General features: G+C 45.6%; 1 protein-coding gene across 22 annotated transcripts in view; it reads left to right on the top strand.

The window, feature by feature from the left end:
- Nucleotides 1–15083, top strand: part of STX18 (syntaxin 18) — a 109709-nt gene that overhangs the window by 81009 nt on the left and 13617 nt on the right. For all 22 annotated transcript variants that reach the window (XM_081492132.1, XM_081492939.1, XM_081493189.1 and 19 more), the window contains 2 exons: nt 65–131; nt 8191–8306. In XM_081492132.1, coding sequence (XP_081348258.1) covers nt 65–131; nt 8191–8306 — 183 coding nt within the window. The remainder of the gene's footprint in view (nt 1–64; nt 132–8190; nt 8307–15083) is intronic.

The following is a 15083-nucleotide window of genomic DNA, read 5'->3' as shown; positions in this document are numbered from 1 at the left end:
TATGTAATGATACCTTTGCCTGAGAAGCAGTTTTAAATGGTCTCTGGTATTTTCCCCTGGACAGGAGTGTGTAAACTTTACTCAGAACAAAGAGCCATCCGAGTCAAGCGAGTGGTGGACAAGAAAAGATTGTGAGTATTGTCTTCATTGGTGTTCTTTAAGTAATAATAGTAATGATACTAATAACAGCTAAAGTTTGTAGTGGAGGATGATGATGATTTAGTCGCTAAGTCATGTCAGACTCTTGCGACTCCATGGACTGTAGCCCACCGGGCTCCTCTGTCCATGGAATTCTCCAGGCAAGAATACTGGAGTGGGTTGCCATTTCCTTCTTGAGGGGATCTTCTCGACCCAGGAATCGAACCTGGGTCTCCTGCACTGCAGGCAGATTCTTTACCGACTGAGTGACGAGGGAAGCCCAAAGTTTGTAGAGCTCAATGCTTGTAAAGCTTCAATTTCCTCATGAACTGCTGTGACCAGAATTCCCTGGGCACGTACCATGCTGGATACTTTTCCAGCTCATAGCAGCCCCAGGAGGCAGGTACTGTGATGACCCTCATCTTACGCATGGGGAGGCTGAGGCTTGAGAAGTAGGGTGACTCACCTACGTCCCTTAGCCAGGAGGTGGCAGAACTGGAATTTGAGTCCACATAGAGACATACATATATTGGTCGGTTGATTTTGCACAAAGGTACAAAGTGATTTTAGTGGAACAAGGATGATCTTTTTTAACATGAGTGCTAGAGCAGTTGGATATCCTTTGTCATTCATTGTTTGTTGTTGTTGTTTAGTCACTAAGTCGTGTCCGACTCTGCGACCCCATGGACTGCAGCGTGCCAGGCTTCCCCGTCCTTCACCATCTCCCAGAGCTTGTTCAAACTCATGTCCATTGAGTCGGTGATGCCATCCAACCTTCTCATCCTCTGTCATCCCCTTCTCCTCCTGCCTTCAGTCTTTCCCAGCATCAGGGTCTTTTCCAATGAGTCAGTTCTTCGCATCAGGTGGCCAAAGTACTGGAACTTCAGCTTCAGCATCAGTCCTTCCAATGAATATTCAGGACTGATTTCCTTTAGGATTAACTGTTTTGATCTCCTTGCACTCTGGAATAGTTATCACTTTTCTCTAATATTTGTGTAGGGCTTTATTTAAGGTTTTCAAAGAACTTCTTCCACTTAATTTCTTGTTTCAGACCTGGAGAAACTGTTTCTCTCCCTCTCCTCTCTATCCTTCTGTTCTTCCCAAATTTTATATAAAATCCCAGAGATTTTCAAATAAGGGACCTGGAAACAGATGTTGGCCAGGTGGAAACTGTTTTGATTGCATTTATGAAATGCTCAGCTTTCGGTTAAAGAAATCAATTAAAGTAAATCATGGAGCATAAACTGATCTTCCTGATGACTTTTTAAAAGTTGCTTTTTTCAAATTGCCTGCAACTAGTTAATTTGTAATTTCCCTGAGGATTTCAGTAGACATTCTGTGTATAATTAGATCTGTTTTTATCACTTAAAAAAAAAAAAGAAAAGCGCTCAACTTCATCTAAGTCTGCTGCATTGCAGTCTTTTGTTCATTTTAAATTAAAAACTGGCACATTAGCATACTCTGGACACAAAGGATGACAGATATTAATGGAACCCTTTACTTAAAAGTCAGTTAAGCCCCTCTCCTTCCTGAACAATTAAGTCCTGCAGCCATGGAGTGGGTCAGAGTGAGGGGGGATGTCCACAGCTATGAAGACATTTCCTGGGGCAGTTCAGAGCCTGAGCAAGCTGAGGACGGCTGGCTTAGCATGGGCAGTAAGAGCCTGAGCTAGGACAGGGGAGGAGCGGCAGTGGAAGAGGCACATTGGTTGTATGCAGAGGGATTGATCAAATAATAGACGTATAAGGATAATGGAAGCCAGGTTCAGACTCTCGGGAGTGAGAGGGAAATTGGATTAGAATGAAAAGGACTGGTGTGAACTCATGGTTTTCAGTTTACATAGAAATGAAATGTGGTCGTAAATGTGTGTGCGTGTCTAGGTCTGCAAAAGCATACAGATTTTTCTGGCTCTGTCCGCCAAGAGGGCCTGGACACACTGACATCCCAGAGGCAAGAAGCATGTTTAGTACTCAGATCTTGGCTTCTAAATAGCAATTTCAGTTTCCAGGAACCAGGGGCCTCCTTGCAGAAATGGCTGAGTCTGGGGCTGGGTCAGGGAAAGTATAAAATGGACTTGGAGCATATTGTTGTACCAGAAAGCAAGGGAAGGCTCAGAGAGTGATGGGGACCTGCAAAAAGGACATAAACCAGTTTGAAAGCTGCCGGTGACCAAGTTAAAGACAATCTGAGCATCAAAATAAATGATAGCAGATTATAACCCATTAATAAAGTAGGACATCATGAGCCCATCTGGATGGGAATAAATGACTGTGTAAATTGAACGTTTGAAATAGATAATTGTGTAGCATCAAAGCATTCCCTCCCTCTAAACTTACTGATCACAGAGAGGGAGAGGGTAACTTTACCATTACAGCCACGACCTTAATCAGGTGATCAGAGTGAAATTATGTACAACCTGGTAGGGTACATGAGAAGAATGGAAATAGAATATCACTTCTATCATATCGTATCGTTTTTACACCAAAGACGCAGGACATGAATCCAGGTACAAGGAGAGGTCAGGCAAACTCAGATTGAGGGAAGTCTTAGAGAATAACTGGCACATCGTTGTGTATCAAGGTCATGAAACTCAAGGAAAGACTAATCTCTTCAGTGCAAAGGAGACGGAAGAGAAATGACAGCTAGATGCAATGTGTGACTAATGTTTTTCGTATAAAGGATATTGTTGAGATAACTAGTCAAGTTAGAATGGGGCAAGGATGGAAGAAAGGTACCCTTGTGAATTTTGTCACGTGGGTGGCTGTATCCTGGTTGTAGCAAAGAATGCTCAGCTCTTATCTTTGTTGCTGTTGTTCAGTCAGGTCCGACTCTTTTCGACCCCATGGGCTGCAGCACACTGGGCTTCCCTGTCCTTCACCATCTCCTGGAGTTTGTTCAAACGCATGTCCATTGAGTTGGTGATGCCATCCAACCATCTCATCCTCCGCCACCCCTTCTCCTCCTGCCCTCAATCTTTCCCAGCATCAGGGTCTTTTCCAGTGAGTCAACTCTTCGCATCAGGTGGCCAGAGTATTGGAGCTTCAGCATCAGTCCTTCCAATGAATATTCAACTTTCATCTTTAGGAAATATTAAAATATTCAGAGGTGAAGGGACGTCAGGTTGGCATATTACTCTCCAGTGGTTCAGGAAAAAGCATTCTTGGTACTATCCTTCATATTACTATGCCTGTGACTATATTTAGTTCACAAGAAAATAAAACGCCAAAAGATCCCATCTCACACATGTTAGAAAGGCTAAAATAAAAGTGACACTGTAGGGAGCGTGTGCAGCAACTGGAACTCTCCTTTATGACTGGTGGGAATATAAAGTAACTTTGTATTTTGTACATGCTCAGTCGTGTCTGACTCTTTGCAACTCCACGGATTGTAGCCTGCCAGGCTCCTCTGTTCATGGGATTCTCCAGGAAAGAATACTGAAGTGGATAGTCATTCCCTTCTCCAAGGTATCTTCCTGACCAGGGATTGATCCTGGGTCTCCTGCATTGAAAGCAGATCCTTTACCATCTGAGCCATCAGAGAAACTTTGTATTAGAAACAGCCAAATAGTTCTCCAAAGTTAAATGACCATCCGATAACCCAGCAATTTCATACCTATCTTCTTTATGCCTAGAATATTTTTTCTGCTCTTTTGTGCCTGGCAAAACTTTACTCCTCTTTTAAGAATTTGCCTAAGTGATACCTCCCCTGAGAAGCCCCTGGGTATTTCTACTCTCTGAATTAATAGCAGTTAGATTTTTAAAGTACTTACCTTTTACATAATACTTTTTTTTTGGTCTAGTGCATCATTTAGTCTTTGCAGTGACTTTGAGTGTTAATATCGGAAGGGTACCAAAAGCCAGGTTTCTCATTCTCAAAGAAGTGAAAGGGAGAAAGGCAGAATGAACCTTGTTTTATTGGTGGGAACAAAAGATACCAGAAGCTACTTTACAGATGCGGAAACGGAGGCCCAGTACTTAGAAGGTCAACCAGAGCGGCACATGCTTCACGCCAATCTCTATGCTAAGTATGTTGTCACGGGTGATCTCACGCAGGGTTTGCAAGATTCTTCTTTGTAGAAAAGTGCTTTGCAGATGAAGAAAACTCAGAGGATTAAAAAAACCCAAAAAACAAAAAAACAGGAAACTGCCACATTGCAGATAAGTGGCAGACTAGAATCCAAGCCCACTTTTGTCTCCAAACAGATTGCTGAGCGTATCTTTCTCAGACAGACAGGCAGTCAGCCAATAGTTTTAAGGACCGTGTCCCCATCCACCATAGATTTGTGGAATTACTGGAGTAGCCTGTCAACCAAGACAGTCCAGGAGGACATCAGGCCAATCCTGCCAAGGAACGTGGCCAAGGACAAGGCTGCCTTGCCACTCAGGCGTGGCCACCAACCCGAGACCTCTCCTCTGCTGATCTGCCAAGACTCCTCAGCTCCTTCCGTCTCCACAGCACCAGCCCGGAAGATGAGCACGAGTGGGCCCGTGACTGAAGACCCTGCTGAGCCCCTTACTCTGACGGCAGCAGTGTTCTCCCATCTCTTGAGCTTTTTGAATTATTGACAGATTGTGTCAGCTGTTTTCTTCTTTTCCTCCATTGATCTGTATCTTGACAGAATTTTTTTTTAAATGTTTATTTCTTTAGGATTTCTCAAGACTATCTAACCCCTCTGCCTTTTCTTGTTACCCAGTGATACAAGCAGCAGTAGCAAGAATGGTAGTAATAGCTAATTTTTTCAGCCCTTGCCCTAGACTGTGCTAAAGATTTACATGTAAGCCAGTAGAGAGATGCTTTTACAATCCCATTTTACAGATGAGAAAACAGGCTAAGAAATGCTGTCACTTGTTATTTAGTTACTGGGAAAAAAATCTGAAAATTCTGACAAATGAATGTCTTATTCATGTTATACTAGTTAGAAAATTGGCTAAGGTGTCAGGTTGTGTGCATGCGTGCCCGGTTGCTCAGTTGTGTCTGACTCTTTGTGACCCCGTGGACTCTAGCCCGCCAGGCTCCTCTGTCCTTGGAACTTCCCAGGCAAGAACACGGGAGAGCGTTGCTGTTTCCTATTCCAGGAGATCTTCCCGACCCAGGGATCGAACCCACATCTCTTACGTCTCCCACATTTGCAGGCACGTTCTTTTCCACTCACATCACCTGGGCAGCCCAAGGTGTCAGGTTGCCAATACTAAATCCCAAAAGTAATCTGTGAGGTAACATGTTAGGAAGTAAGTAATAAATGATCATATTTATACATTTAACGTTAAACAGGATAGACCCTTGTTTTGTGTTTTTCTTTTCAGTTACGGTTTCAACTGGCTTTTTTGCTTAACTTATTTTTTATCCATGTTGTGTTTATCCAAAGTTTTTTCTTCTTTATTAGTGAATAGCATTGTACTGCATGAATTTACCGCAGCTGGTCTAGCCATTCTTCTGCTGGTGGACATTTGAGTTGTTTCCACTGTTTTGGCTGTTACGGATAAGGATACCATGAACATTCTTGGATAGATCTGTGTGTGGATATGTCTTTTCATTTTTCTTGTGTAAATACCTGAAAGTGGAGTGCTCTGTCAACGGGGAGATGTTTCTTACGCTAAGGAACTGTCTTAGGTTTTCCAAAGTGGCCTTATTGTTTTACCCTCCTACCAGCAATGTATGCGAGTTAGTGCTGCTCCCTGTGTTCACCAGGGTTTGGAGATGGTAACTTTTTTAAGCCATTCTAGTGGGAATGTCACAGTATCTCACTATGGTTTTGTTACTCCATGTTGTTGGACACCTTCTCCTGTGCTTTATTGACCATTTGTATGTCTTCTGTGAAATTCTGTTCATCTTTGTGCATATCTGTGATACTTAGAATGTCAAATGTATTTTTCTAAGACGGCTGAACCCAAACATGGTCTTATTTAAAGTGTGATTTTGTTCTTGCTTCACTGAGAGGGAGATGTGTGGTCTGTGTTCCCCCTCCTTGAACCTGAGTGGACCGTTGCAACTGCCTGGACATTGGGATAGGACAGAAATGACAGTTTGTTATAAACGGAGGCCGAGGCTGTTATAAAAAGGCACTGAAGCTTCTGCCATGGTCTCTGAGACTGCTTGCTCTGGAGGAAGCCAGCTACCATACCCAGTGACACACTGACATGCCCACAAGGAAGAGACGAGGCTCCTGCCAGCACTGTCTCACAGCCGTGAGAATGAACCTCCTTGGAAGGGACTCCTCCAACCCCAGGCGAGCCTTCAGGTGGTGGGGCCCTCTACCCTATAGCAGTGCCCTCATGAGTCAGAACTACCCAGCCAAGCTGCTCCCAAATTCCTGGCCCCAGAAACACCAAGAGATGGTGAAAGTGAAAATGTTAGTCACCCAGTCATGTCTGACTCTCTGCAATCCCATGGACTGTAGCCCACCAGGTTCCTCTCTCCATGGGATTATCCTGGTAAGTATACTGGAGTGGGTGGCCATTTCCTTCTCCAGGGGATCTTCCTGACCCAGGGATTGAACCCAGGTCTCCTGCATTACAGGCAGATTCTTTACCACTGAACCACCGTAAGTGGTTGTTATCGTTTCAAGGTGTATACATTTTAGAGTGGCTGTTATTCAACCTCAGTAACTGGAGCCCTTAGCGTGATTGATAATGTAATTACTCGACAGTTCTTTGTTACTGTTGTTAGAGGAGCAGTTCCTAGATGGCCTTTCTTAGAACACTAGTCTTTTGGAAAAAAACACACGAAAATGGCCTCTGTGGTCAGGTTATTTGGAAGAGACATCCTTTTTGGAAATTCAGTGTGTATTTTGGTATATACGGCTCTGGAAAGCTGCAGAGTCGAGTACCCATCCGGCTTTGACTCCACTCTCGCAGGCTCTCTGTCACTGCAGTCTCTTCTTACAGAACCTGATGGGCAGAACCTCCTCTTCATGGGGCAGTTAGTTGTTCAGAGTGTGGTCTCCAAGATGGGTTCCCTGAGGCCACATGCCAGCCCCACCATGTACGCACTGTTTGGCCCGGGCAAGTTTCTTGACTTCCCCACATCTCACTTTCCTCCTCTGGGAAAAGGCCATTAATACTAGTAACTGCTTGAGTCTTTCTGCCTCATAACATGGAAGTTATCATACGTCTTTTTTAGCAATGTGCCTACAATTTTCATAGTGCTGTATGAGTTCCAATACAAGGCCCCTTATCTCATAACCAATTTTTTTCCTCTTATTAATGATGCACTGAGAATTATAAAGCATCCATTCATTCACCCTATATTTATTAAACACTGAATGCCACACACTCATCTTGAACCCAGGGCCACACAGCAGCCACAACTTACAATGGCAGGGGTCCTGCTCCCCAGAGCACATACTCCAGTGGAACGAGGCAGACAGTAAACAAACGGGCAAGATCATCCCAGCCTGCAGTGACAGCTGGGAAGAAGACAGACAGGCGGGGGCACAGAGTGGTGAGAGGAGGTCTTCTGTAGGCAAGAGAGTGAGACAAGGTGGGTGAGATTCCGCCTGGCCCTGGGGATGGAAGAGAATATACTGTTGGAGCAAGCCCCGGGCCAGGGCAGGCGATGAGGCTGAGGGACCTGAGACCAGGCCTTGCTCCCCGTGGGTGTGTGAAGACTCCTGCTTTTACAGTTCAGTTTTAAGGTGTTACTTTTGTATCATGTGTGTTATGTAACATGTGCGTGTATGTATTCAACCACACTTTGGCACTGGTGCAAGACGACCAGCTCTTGGGTTTGTTGAACTTAGAGCCGTGGGCTGGCCCTCGCTGCCACATGTCGAGTGTGGGGTCAGGAGGTAGGGTGGGTTCCTGCGTCCTTTCCTTTGGCGCCTGCTGATGGCACTCCTCCGGCTGCAGGCTCTGGCCAGGGTGTGCCGACTGCCGTGTAATAAGCGCCCCCCTTGAACTGTGTCAGGATGGTTGCTGGGCCCGGGGCCACAGTTCTGCTTTCCAGCTGAGGGCGCAAGGCAAGGGTGCAGGGCTCACCTGTGACTCCTCTCTGTTTTCAGGCAGAATCCTGCTGTGTCAGTAAATGATATGACTGCTGATTTTTCATCTTTAGGTCTAAGCTGGAACCAGAACCAAAAGCAAAGACGAGAGAATCCATGTCTTCTGAGAAAGTTTCACAGAGTCCATCAAAAGACTCTGAAGAAAAACCTGTCCCTGAAGAATATCCAGGTATGAATTAAAATCAAAATCGTGCCTTGCGTCTCTTCCTTGTGATGTATGGGCAAAAATACAAAGCAGAACAAGAAGGACCACAGCCCCAGACATGTTGTGATGCTTGCATTTGCATGACGGGAAGGAAACATGGAAGCAGCAGCCTTTTTTTAGTCACAGCTGTATCTTAATGACCACTTCAGGGGTGGGGCGGGAGGATCCCCCAGACAGCTGGGGGCTGGCAGGGTCTAAAGAAAGGGCCTGAGTCTCCACGCACCAGTGGGGTGGGGACTGGAACCTTAGAACCCGGAGGAAACATCAGCGATCTCTGCTTGTGAGTCTCAGGAACGGTAGGGCGCTGCCTCCCTGGCACCTGTGTCAGCGCTGACTTTACGTGGACCTGACCATCCTGCCTCAGGTGGAGCGTGTGATGTCAGCAGGCTCTGTCAGCCAATGTAATGCATGTCTGGGTTTATATGCTTTCTGTCTTCATGTTTGCTAGCCGTCCCATAACTTACAGCACCTCCTGACACACGGAGGATGCTGGATAAACACAGTGTCTCTGTAAAGTCTGTAACACAGGCGAGTATGCAGAGTGCCGTTGGGGACGTCTTAAATCCCTGTGTCTGGCCGGGGTGGCCGCGTGTGTAGGGGACGTGTGCTTAGTGTACCTCAGAGCTGGGCAGCTGGGTGAGCACTTGCTATACGTGGATCCCAGGATGCTGAGGCCCACGAGTCTCCTCGCCTCCGCTCCTTGCCTCGCCTCCTCGCCTCGCCTCCTCGCCTCGCCTCCTCCCCTCGCCTCCTCCCCTGTACTCTCACAGTGGCGCTCAGTTACTGCACGCCTCCGGGTGCTAGCTAGGTACTGTCCTGAACCTTCATAGACGTCACCACCATCCTTACAGCAGCCCTCTCGGATGGATTTTGTGAACTTGTTTTTTCTTAAGATGAGCCTCCTGAAAGGCTCTGAGAGAATGTTGCACAGAGGCCTACGTTTGGACAGGGTCCCTCCTGGTGCTCTGTTGAAACAGATTGTTCAGGGGCTCAGGAAGCAAAATATGGACAGTTAAGAGGCTGCTAAAGTCTCCCAGAAACGATGATGGCGGATCACACCAAGCATGTAGCCAGGGCATGGGGGAGAAGGGGGAGAATTCTTGATATATTTTGAAAGTTGAGCACAGAATCTGCTTCCTGGATGTGGGACTTGAGGAGGAGACGGTCAAGGAAGGCTGCGGTGGTTGTTCGCAGTGAGAAGAAGGTGGCTGCACTTCACTAAGATGCGGGAGGCTGAGGAGGGGCAGGCTAGGGACTGCCCGGCACAGAGGTTGAACAGGGAGTTGGGTTTATGCATCTGGAGGCCAGAGGACAGGTCTGTAGATCACATAAGACAGGCTGGGATTCTCCAAGGAATGAGGGTTGGTAGAAAGAGGATGAGGGGCTGTGCCTCCTGCCACTTAACGGTCTTCCCTGCTGTTTCTCCCCAACACTGGTCTCTACCCTCCTATATGTTTTACTCATTTATGCTCCTTATGCTCTGTCTTCCCAGCTAAACCTAAGTCCCACAAGGACAGAAATTTCTGTATGTGCTTTGTTCACTGCTGTAACACTGGTACCCAGAACAATACCTGGCACATAGGAGGTGCTCATTAAATCTTTGTTGAAAAGAATGAATGAACGAATGAGTAAATGAAAGAATGAATGAAGCCTCTGTCTGGAACTATTTCCTGAAGCAAAAGGAACTTAATGCCTCTGGGTGGTAGAAAACAAATGGTCAGAGTGAAAGAGCACCATTCCTCACAGTTTATGTTTTTATCTTAAAGTCAGTATTTGGATACTTTATAATCATTCGGTTATCTCCTGACTAAGCCATCCCCACAAAATATTCAGAGAGTGTACTCCCGTTTAGCGTCTGACCAGCACTCGTGTAGGAGCCGAGTGGCGTGAAGAGTGTCTCTCCGGAGGCCGTCAGCATCCCAGCCGCAGCAGTGAGTGGCACTGCCAAGCACCAGTTCCCCCATTTTCTAAACGCAGTCCCCTGCATCTCGGGACTCTCCCCCGCCCAGCCTCCACCACCGCTTGGTCAGGCCTCTCTCCCCCCAGGCATCCCGGCCCCTGCTGCCACTGGCCTTACTGTCCCCACAGTTCCACCTGGCCACCCTTTCGTCCATGGTCATTAGCTGATGCTTATTTCACAGTCATCTCTTTTCCTGGTTACACAGAGTCCCAAACGGTCATAAAATCTGAGTTGGTGCTCATTAAAAATGTGCACACTTTATGTACAAGTTGCTGCATGTGTGTTAGTGCTTTCTCTACTTCATTTTGTTTGTTTTTCCTAAAAGAAAGCTTTACCGTTGCTGTACCCCACTTTTATCTATTTCCTGTGCATGGAGATGTGCATTCCTCCTTCTGAGGTGAGGGAAGGGAAAGCATGTGGTTGCAGCATGATATCACGGAAGGACTGTGAACCTTGGTTTCAGTCTGGCCGCTGTCCTGCACTTGAAGAAGTTACTTGAACTCTGAGCCACCACTTTTTTAGAGTATCATGTGGCCGTGGTTTGTCGTGAGCACTTCAGGAGCCCAGTATAAAGGGCCGAGCAGTGTCTGGCACGTTGGTTTGTGGAGCTAGCTATGAAGAGATCCGTTGCTTGACACCGAGGTTTGGCAGGATTCTTTTTCAGATGAACATTGGAAGTCAATTAATAGGCTGACCAACATAGCAGAGGCAATTAGGAAGTTTTTTCTGTTCATAAACAGCCTGGTATTGTATACAGAGAATTTTAAGAGATCCACCAATAAAAGAGAAGTAGTAAATGAGTTTCAGCAAGGTTGCAGGATACAAAACCATTATACAAAAATTTCATTTCTGTATACCCAGTGAACAATCTAGAAATGAAATGTAAAAAGCGGGAATTTCCTTATGATAGCATCAAAAAGAATAAATTAAACAGAAGTGTAAGGTTTATACTTTAAAAGCTACAAATCATTGTTGAAAGAAATTTAGCATAATCCAAATAGACCTAACAGAAGCAGAAGATATTAAGAAGAGGTGGCAAGAATACACAGAAGAACTATACAAAAAAGATCTTCATGACCCAGATAACCACGATGGTGTGATCACTCACCTAGAGCCAGACATCCTGGAGTGTGAAGTCAAGTGGGCCTTAAGAAGCACTACTACAAACAAAGCTAGTGGAGGTGATGGAATTCCAGTTGAGCTATTTCAAATCCTGAAAGATGATGCTGTGAAAGTGCTGCACTCAATATGCCAGCAAATCTGGAAGACTCAGCAGTGGCCACGGGACTGGAAAAGGTCAGTTTTCATTCCAATCCCAAAGAAAGGAAGTGCCAAAGAATGCTCAAACTGCCACAAAATTGCACCTATCTCACATGCTAGCAAAATAATGCTCAAAATTCTCCAAGCCAGGCTTCAACAGTATGTGAGCCGTGAAATTCCAGATGTTCAAGCTGGATTTAGACAAGCCAGAGGAACCAGAGATCAAACTGCCAACATCCATTGGATCATCGAAAAAGCAAAAAAGTTCCAGAAAAACATCTACTTCTGCTTTATTGACCATGCCAAAGCCTTTGACTGTGTGGATCACAACAAACTATGGAAAATTCTTCAAGAGATGGGAATACCAGACCACCTTACCTGCCTCCTGAGAAATCTGTATGCAGGTCAAGAAGCAACAGTTAGAACTGGACATGGAACAACAGACCAGTTCCAAATAGGGAAAGGAGTATGTCAAGGCTTTATATTGTCATCCTGCTTATTTAACTTATATGCAGAGTACATCAAGCGAAATGTCGGGCTGGATGAAGCACAAGCTGGAATCAAGATTGCCGGGAGAAATATCAGTAACCTCAGATACGCAGATGACACCACCCTTATGGCAGAAAGTGAAAAACTAAAGAGCCTCTTGATGAAAGTGAAAGAGGAGAGTGAAAAAGTTGGCTTAAAACTCAACATTCAGAAAACTAAGATCATGGCATCCGGTCCCATCATGTCATGGCAAATAGATGGGGAAACACTGGAAACAGTGACAGACTTTCTTTTCTTGAGCTCCAAAATGACTGCAGATGGTGACTGCAGCCATGAAATTTAAAAGACGCTTGCTCCTTGGAAGAAAAGCTATGACCAACCTAGACAGCATATTAAAAAGCAGAGATATTACTTTGCCAACAAAGATCTGTCAAGTCTAAGCTATGGTTTTTCCAGTAGTCATGTATGAATATGAGAGTTGGACTATAAGAAAGTTGAGCACCAAAGAATTGATGCTTTTGAACTGTGATGTTGGAGAAGACTCTTTAGAGTCCCTTGGACTGCAAGGAGATCCAACCAGTCAATCCTTAAGGAAATCAGTCCTGAATATTCATTGGAAGGACTGATGCTGAAGCTGAAGCTCCATTATTTTGGCCACCTGATGCAAAGAACTGACTCCTTAGAAAAGACCCTGATGCTGGGAAAGATTGAAGGCGGGAGGAGAAGGGGATGACAGAGGATGAGATGGTTGGATGGCATCACTGACTCGATGGACATGAATTTGGGCAAGCTCCGGGAGTGGGTGATGGACAGGGAAGCCTGGCGTGCTGCAGTCCATGGGGTCGCAAAGATGTGGACATGACTGAGCGACTGAACTGAACTGAACAAATAGAAGAGGGCTTCCCTGGTGGCTCAGATGGTAAGAAATCTGCCTTCAACACAGGAGACACGGGTTCAATCCCTGGGTAGGGAAGATCCCCTGGAGAAGGAAATGGCAACCCACTCCAGTATTCTTGCCTGAAGAATCCCATGGACAGAGGAGCCTTGAGGGCTGCAGTCCATGGGGTCGCAAAGAGTCTAATACGACTGAGCGACTCACACGCAAACAAATAGAAAAGCATCTCAAGTTAATGAATCAGAAGAATTAATGTTGTTAAGATGGCAGTACACCACAAAATGATCCACAATTTCAACACATTCCTTATCAGAATCCCAGCTGATTTCTTTGTGAAAATTGACAAGTTGATTCTAAAATCACGAGGAACTCAAGAAAACCAAACTGTCATGAAAAAGAGCAAAGTAGGAGGGCTCACACTTCCCCATTTCGAACCAGACAACAGAGCAACAGTAATCAAGACAGGGTACCTGCACAAGGATGGATGTGGATTAATGGGACAGAACTGAGAACCCAGAGATAAAACCATGTGGCTCTGGTCAGTTGATTTCCTTCAAGTGGGCAAGAATAGTCTCTTTAACAAATGGTGCTGGGAAAATGGATATCTACATGCAGAAGAACAAAGATTGACACTTGAGTCACACCATTTATTAAAACTAACTCAGAATAGACCAAAGGCCTTTACAGAGCAAAAACCCTAAAACTTATTAAAAAAAAAAAAAAAAACATAGGCCTAAATCTTCCTGACCTCAGATTTGACAAAGAATTAACAAGGCAAGAAAGGGAAAACAGCCCACAGAATGGGAGAAAATATTTGAAAATCACATATGTAATAAGGGATCTGTATCTAGAATGTGGAAAGGACTTTTACAAGTCAGTAAGAAAATGATAACCCAATTTTTAAATGGGCAAAGTGGACTTCAGGAGGTGGTGGCCCTGAGAAATGAGTCTGGACCTGGAAAAGGGGAAGCTTAGAATGTTCCAGGCAGAGGGAACAGCACGAGTAAATACTGAGAGGCCACAAAGCACAGGAGAGATGTGGAGTGTAGTCAGTGGAGGAAAGCACTTCTGGGTCAGTAAAACTCACAGAAAGGGGAGGAGGAGTGGGCCTTAAGGTCGGGGTGGGGGGGCGGACCATGCAGAGGGCCTTGAGTCTCTCAGCATCGGGGCAGGCGGGGGCCTGGGTAGAGCACCAGTGTTTGGGGCGCCATGCTTCAAGTTGATTTTTAAGTGCTGCAGGTCAGGATGGCTCCAGGTGGCTGCAAAGGAGAGCGTGAGTTATCTTAACAGACTTTCCATTCTAGCTCAGAGTGTTTTATACTTGATTCTGATGTGAGTGATGTTTCTGTTTCTGATTTTGCTGTTCTTATCCTTAAAACACATAGAAGTAAAAGCTCAAGATGGATACCATAATGAGGTCAAGAGGCTGGAGAAAGGAATGGCAATCCGCTCCAGTGTTCTTGCCTGGAGAATTCCATGGATGGAGAAGCCTGGGCTCTGGCGGGGGTGGGATGTACCTGTGTCATTTATAAATAGGATGATAGTTCTGGCACACAAAAAAAAGCACAGCCATTTTCTAAAAACTTGCACAGAGTCATGGATGACGTGGAGTTTTTTTGTTAACGACAGATGCAGCATAATAACTGTGCCTTGTACGCAGGTCTGCCTAGTCTGCTTTCTCTAAAGTCGCACCATCATTATGTTCTTTTTCCCTTATCAGTCTCCAGACAAAAACTCTGGACTTTTGCCTGTCTCAGTGGGGCTGAGAGCAGCCATGGGATTTTTACTGAGATTGGGGAGGAAAAGAAGCGGTATTTGCCTTTAAGTACTTGACGACCCACTGATAAGCCCAGAAGCACTGCTGAGACAGCAGACAGAGTCACCTGTAGAAAGAAGGACCCCGTTACAGCCTCCACCCAGGAGCAATGCTCCAGCATCCACCCACCCCCAGAGGAGCTGCACGGGCCTCACTCTCAGGGTCTCAGGTGGCGCAGCCCCTTCTGGGAGCTGTGCTGTTGGTCTGCTGTCTCAGAGGTCTGGTCCATGTTTATGTGATCATGATGAAAACATTCTCTAGGTTAAAATGTTCCTACACCACCAGTCAGCAGTCTGTTCCCAGCTTCCTGTCCTGGAGTAA

Source organism: Giraffa tippelskirchi, chromosome 1, assembly GCF_054371585.1.
Source record: "Giraffa tippelskirchi isolate mGirTip1 chromosome 1, T2T-mGirTip1v1.2.pri, whole genome shotgun sequence".
NCBI lineage: Eukaryota > Metazoa > Chordata > Mammalia > Artiodactyla > Giraffidae > Giraffa > Giraffa tippelskirchi.
This window is presented reverse-complemented; position numbering and strand designations above follow the sequence as displayed.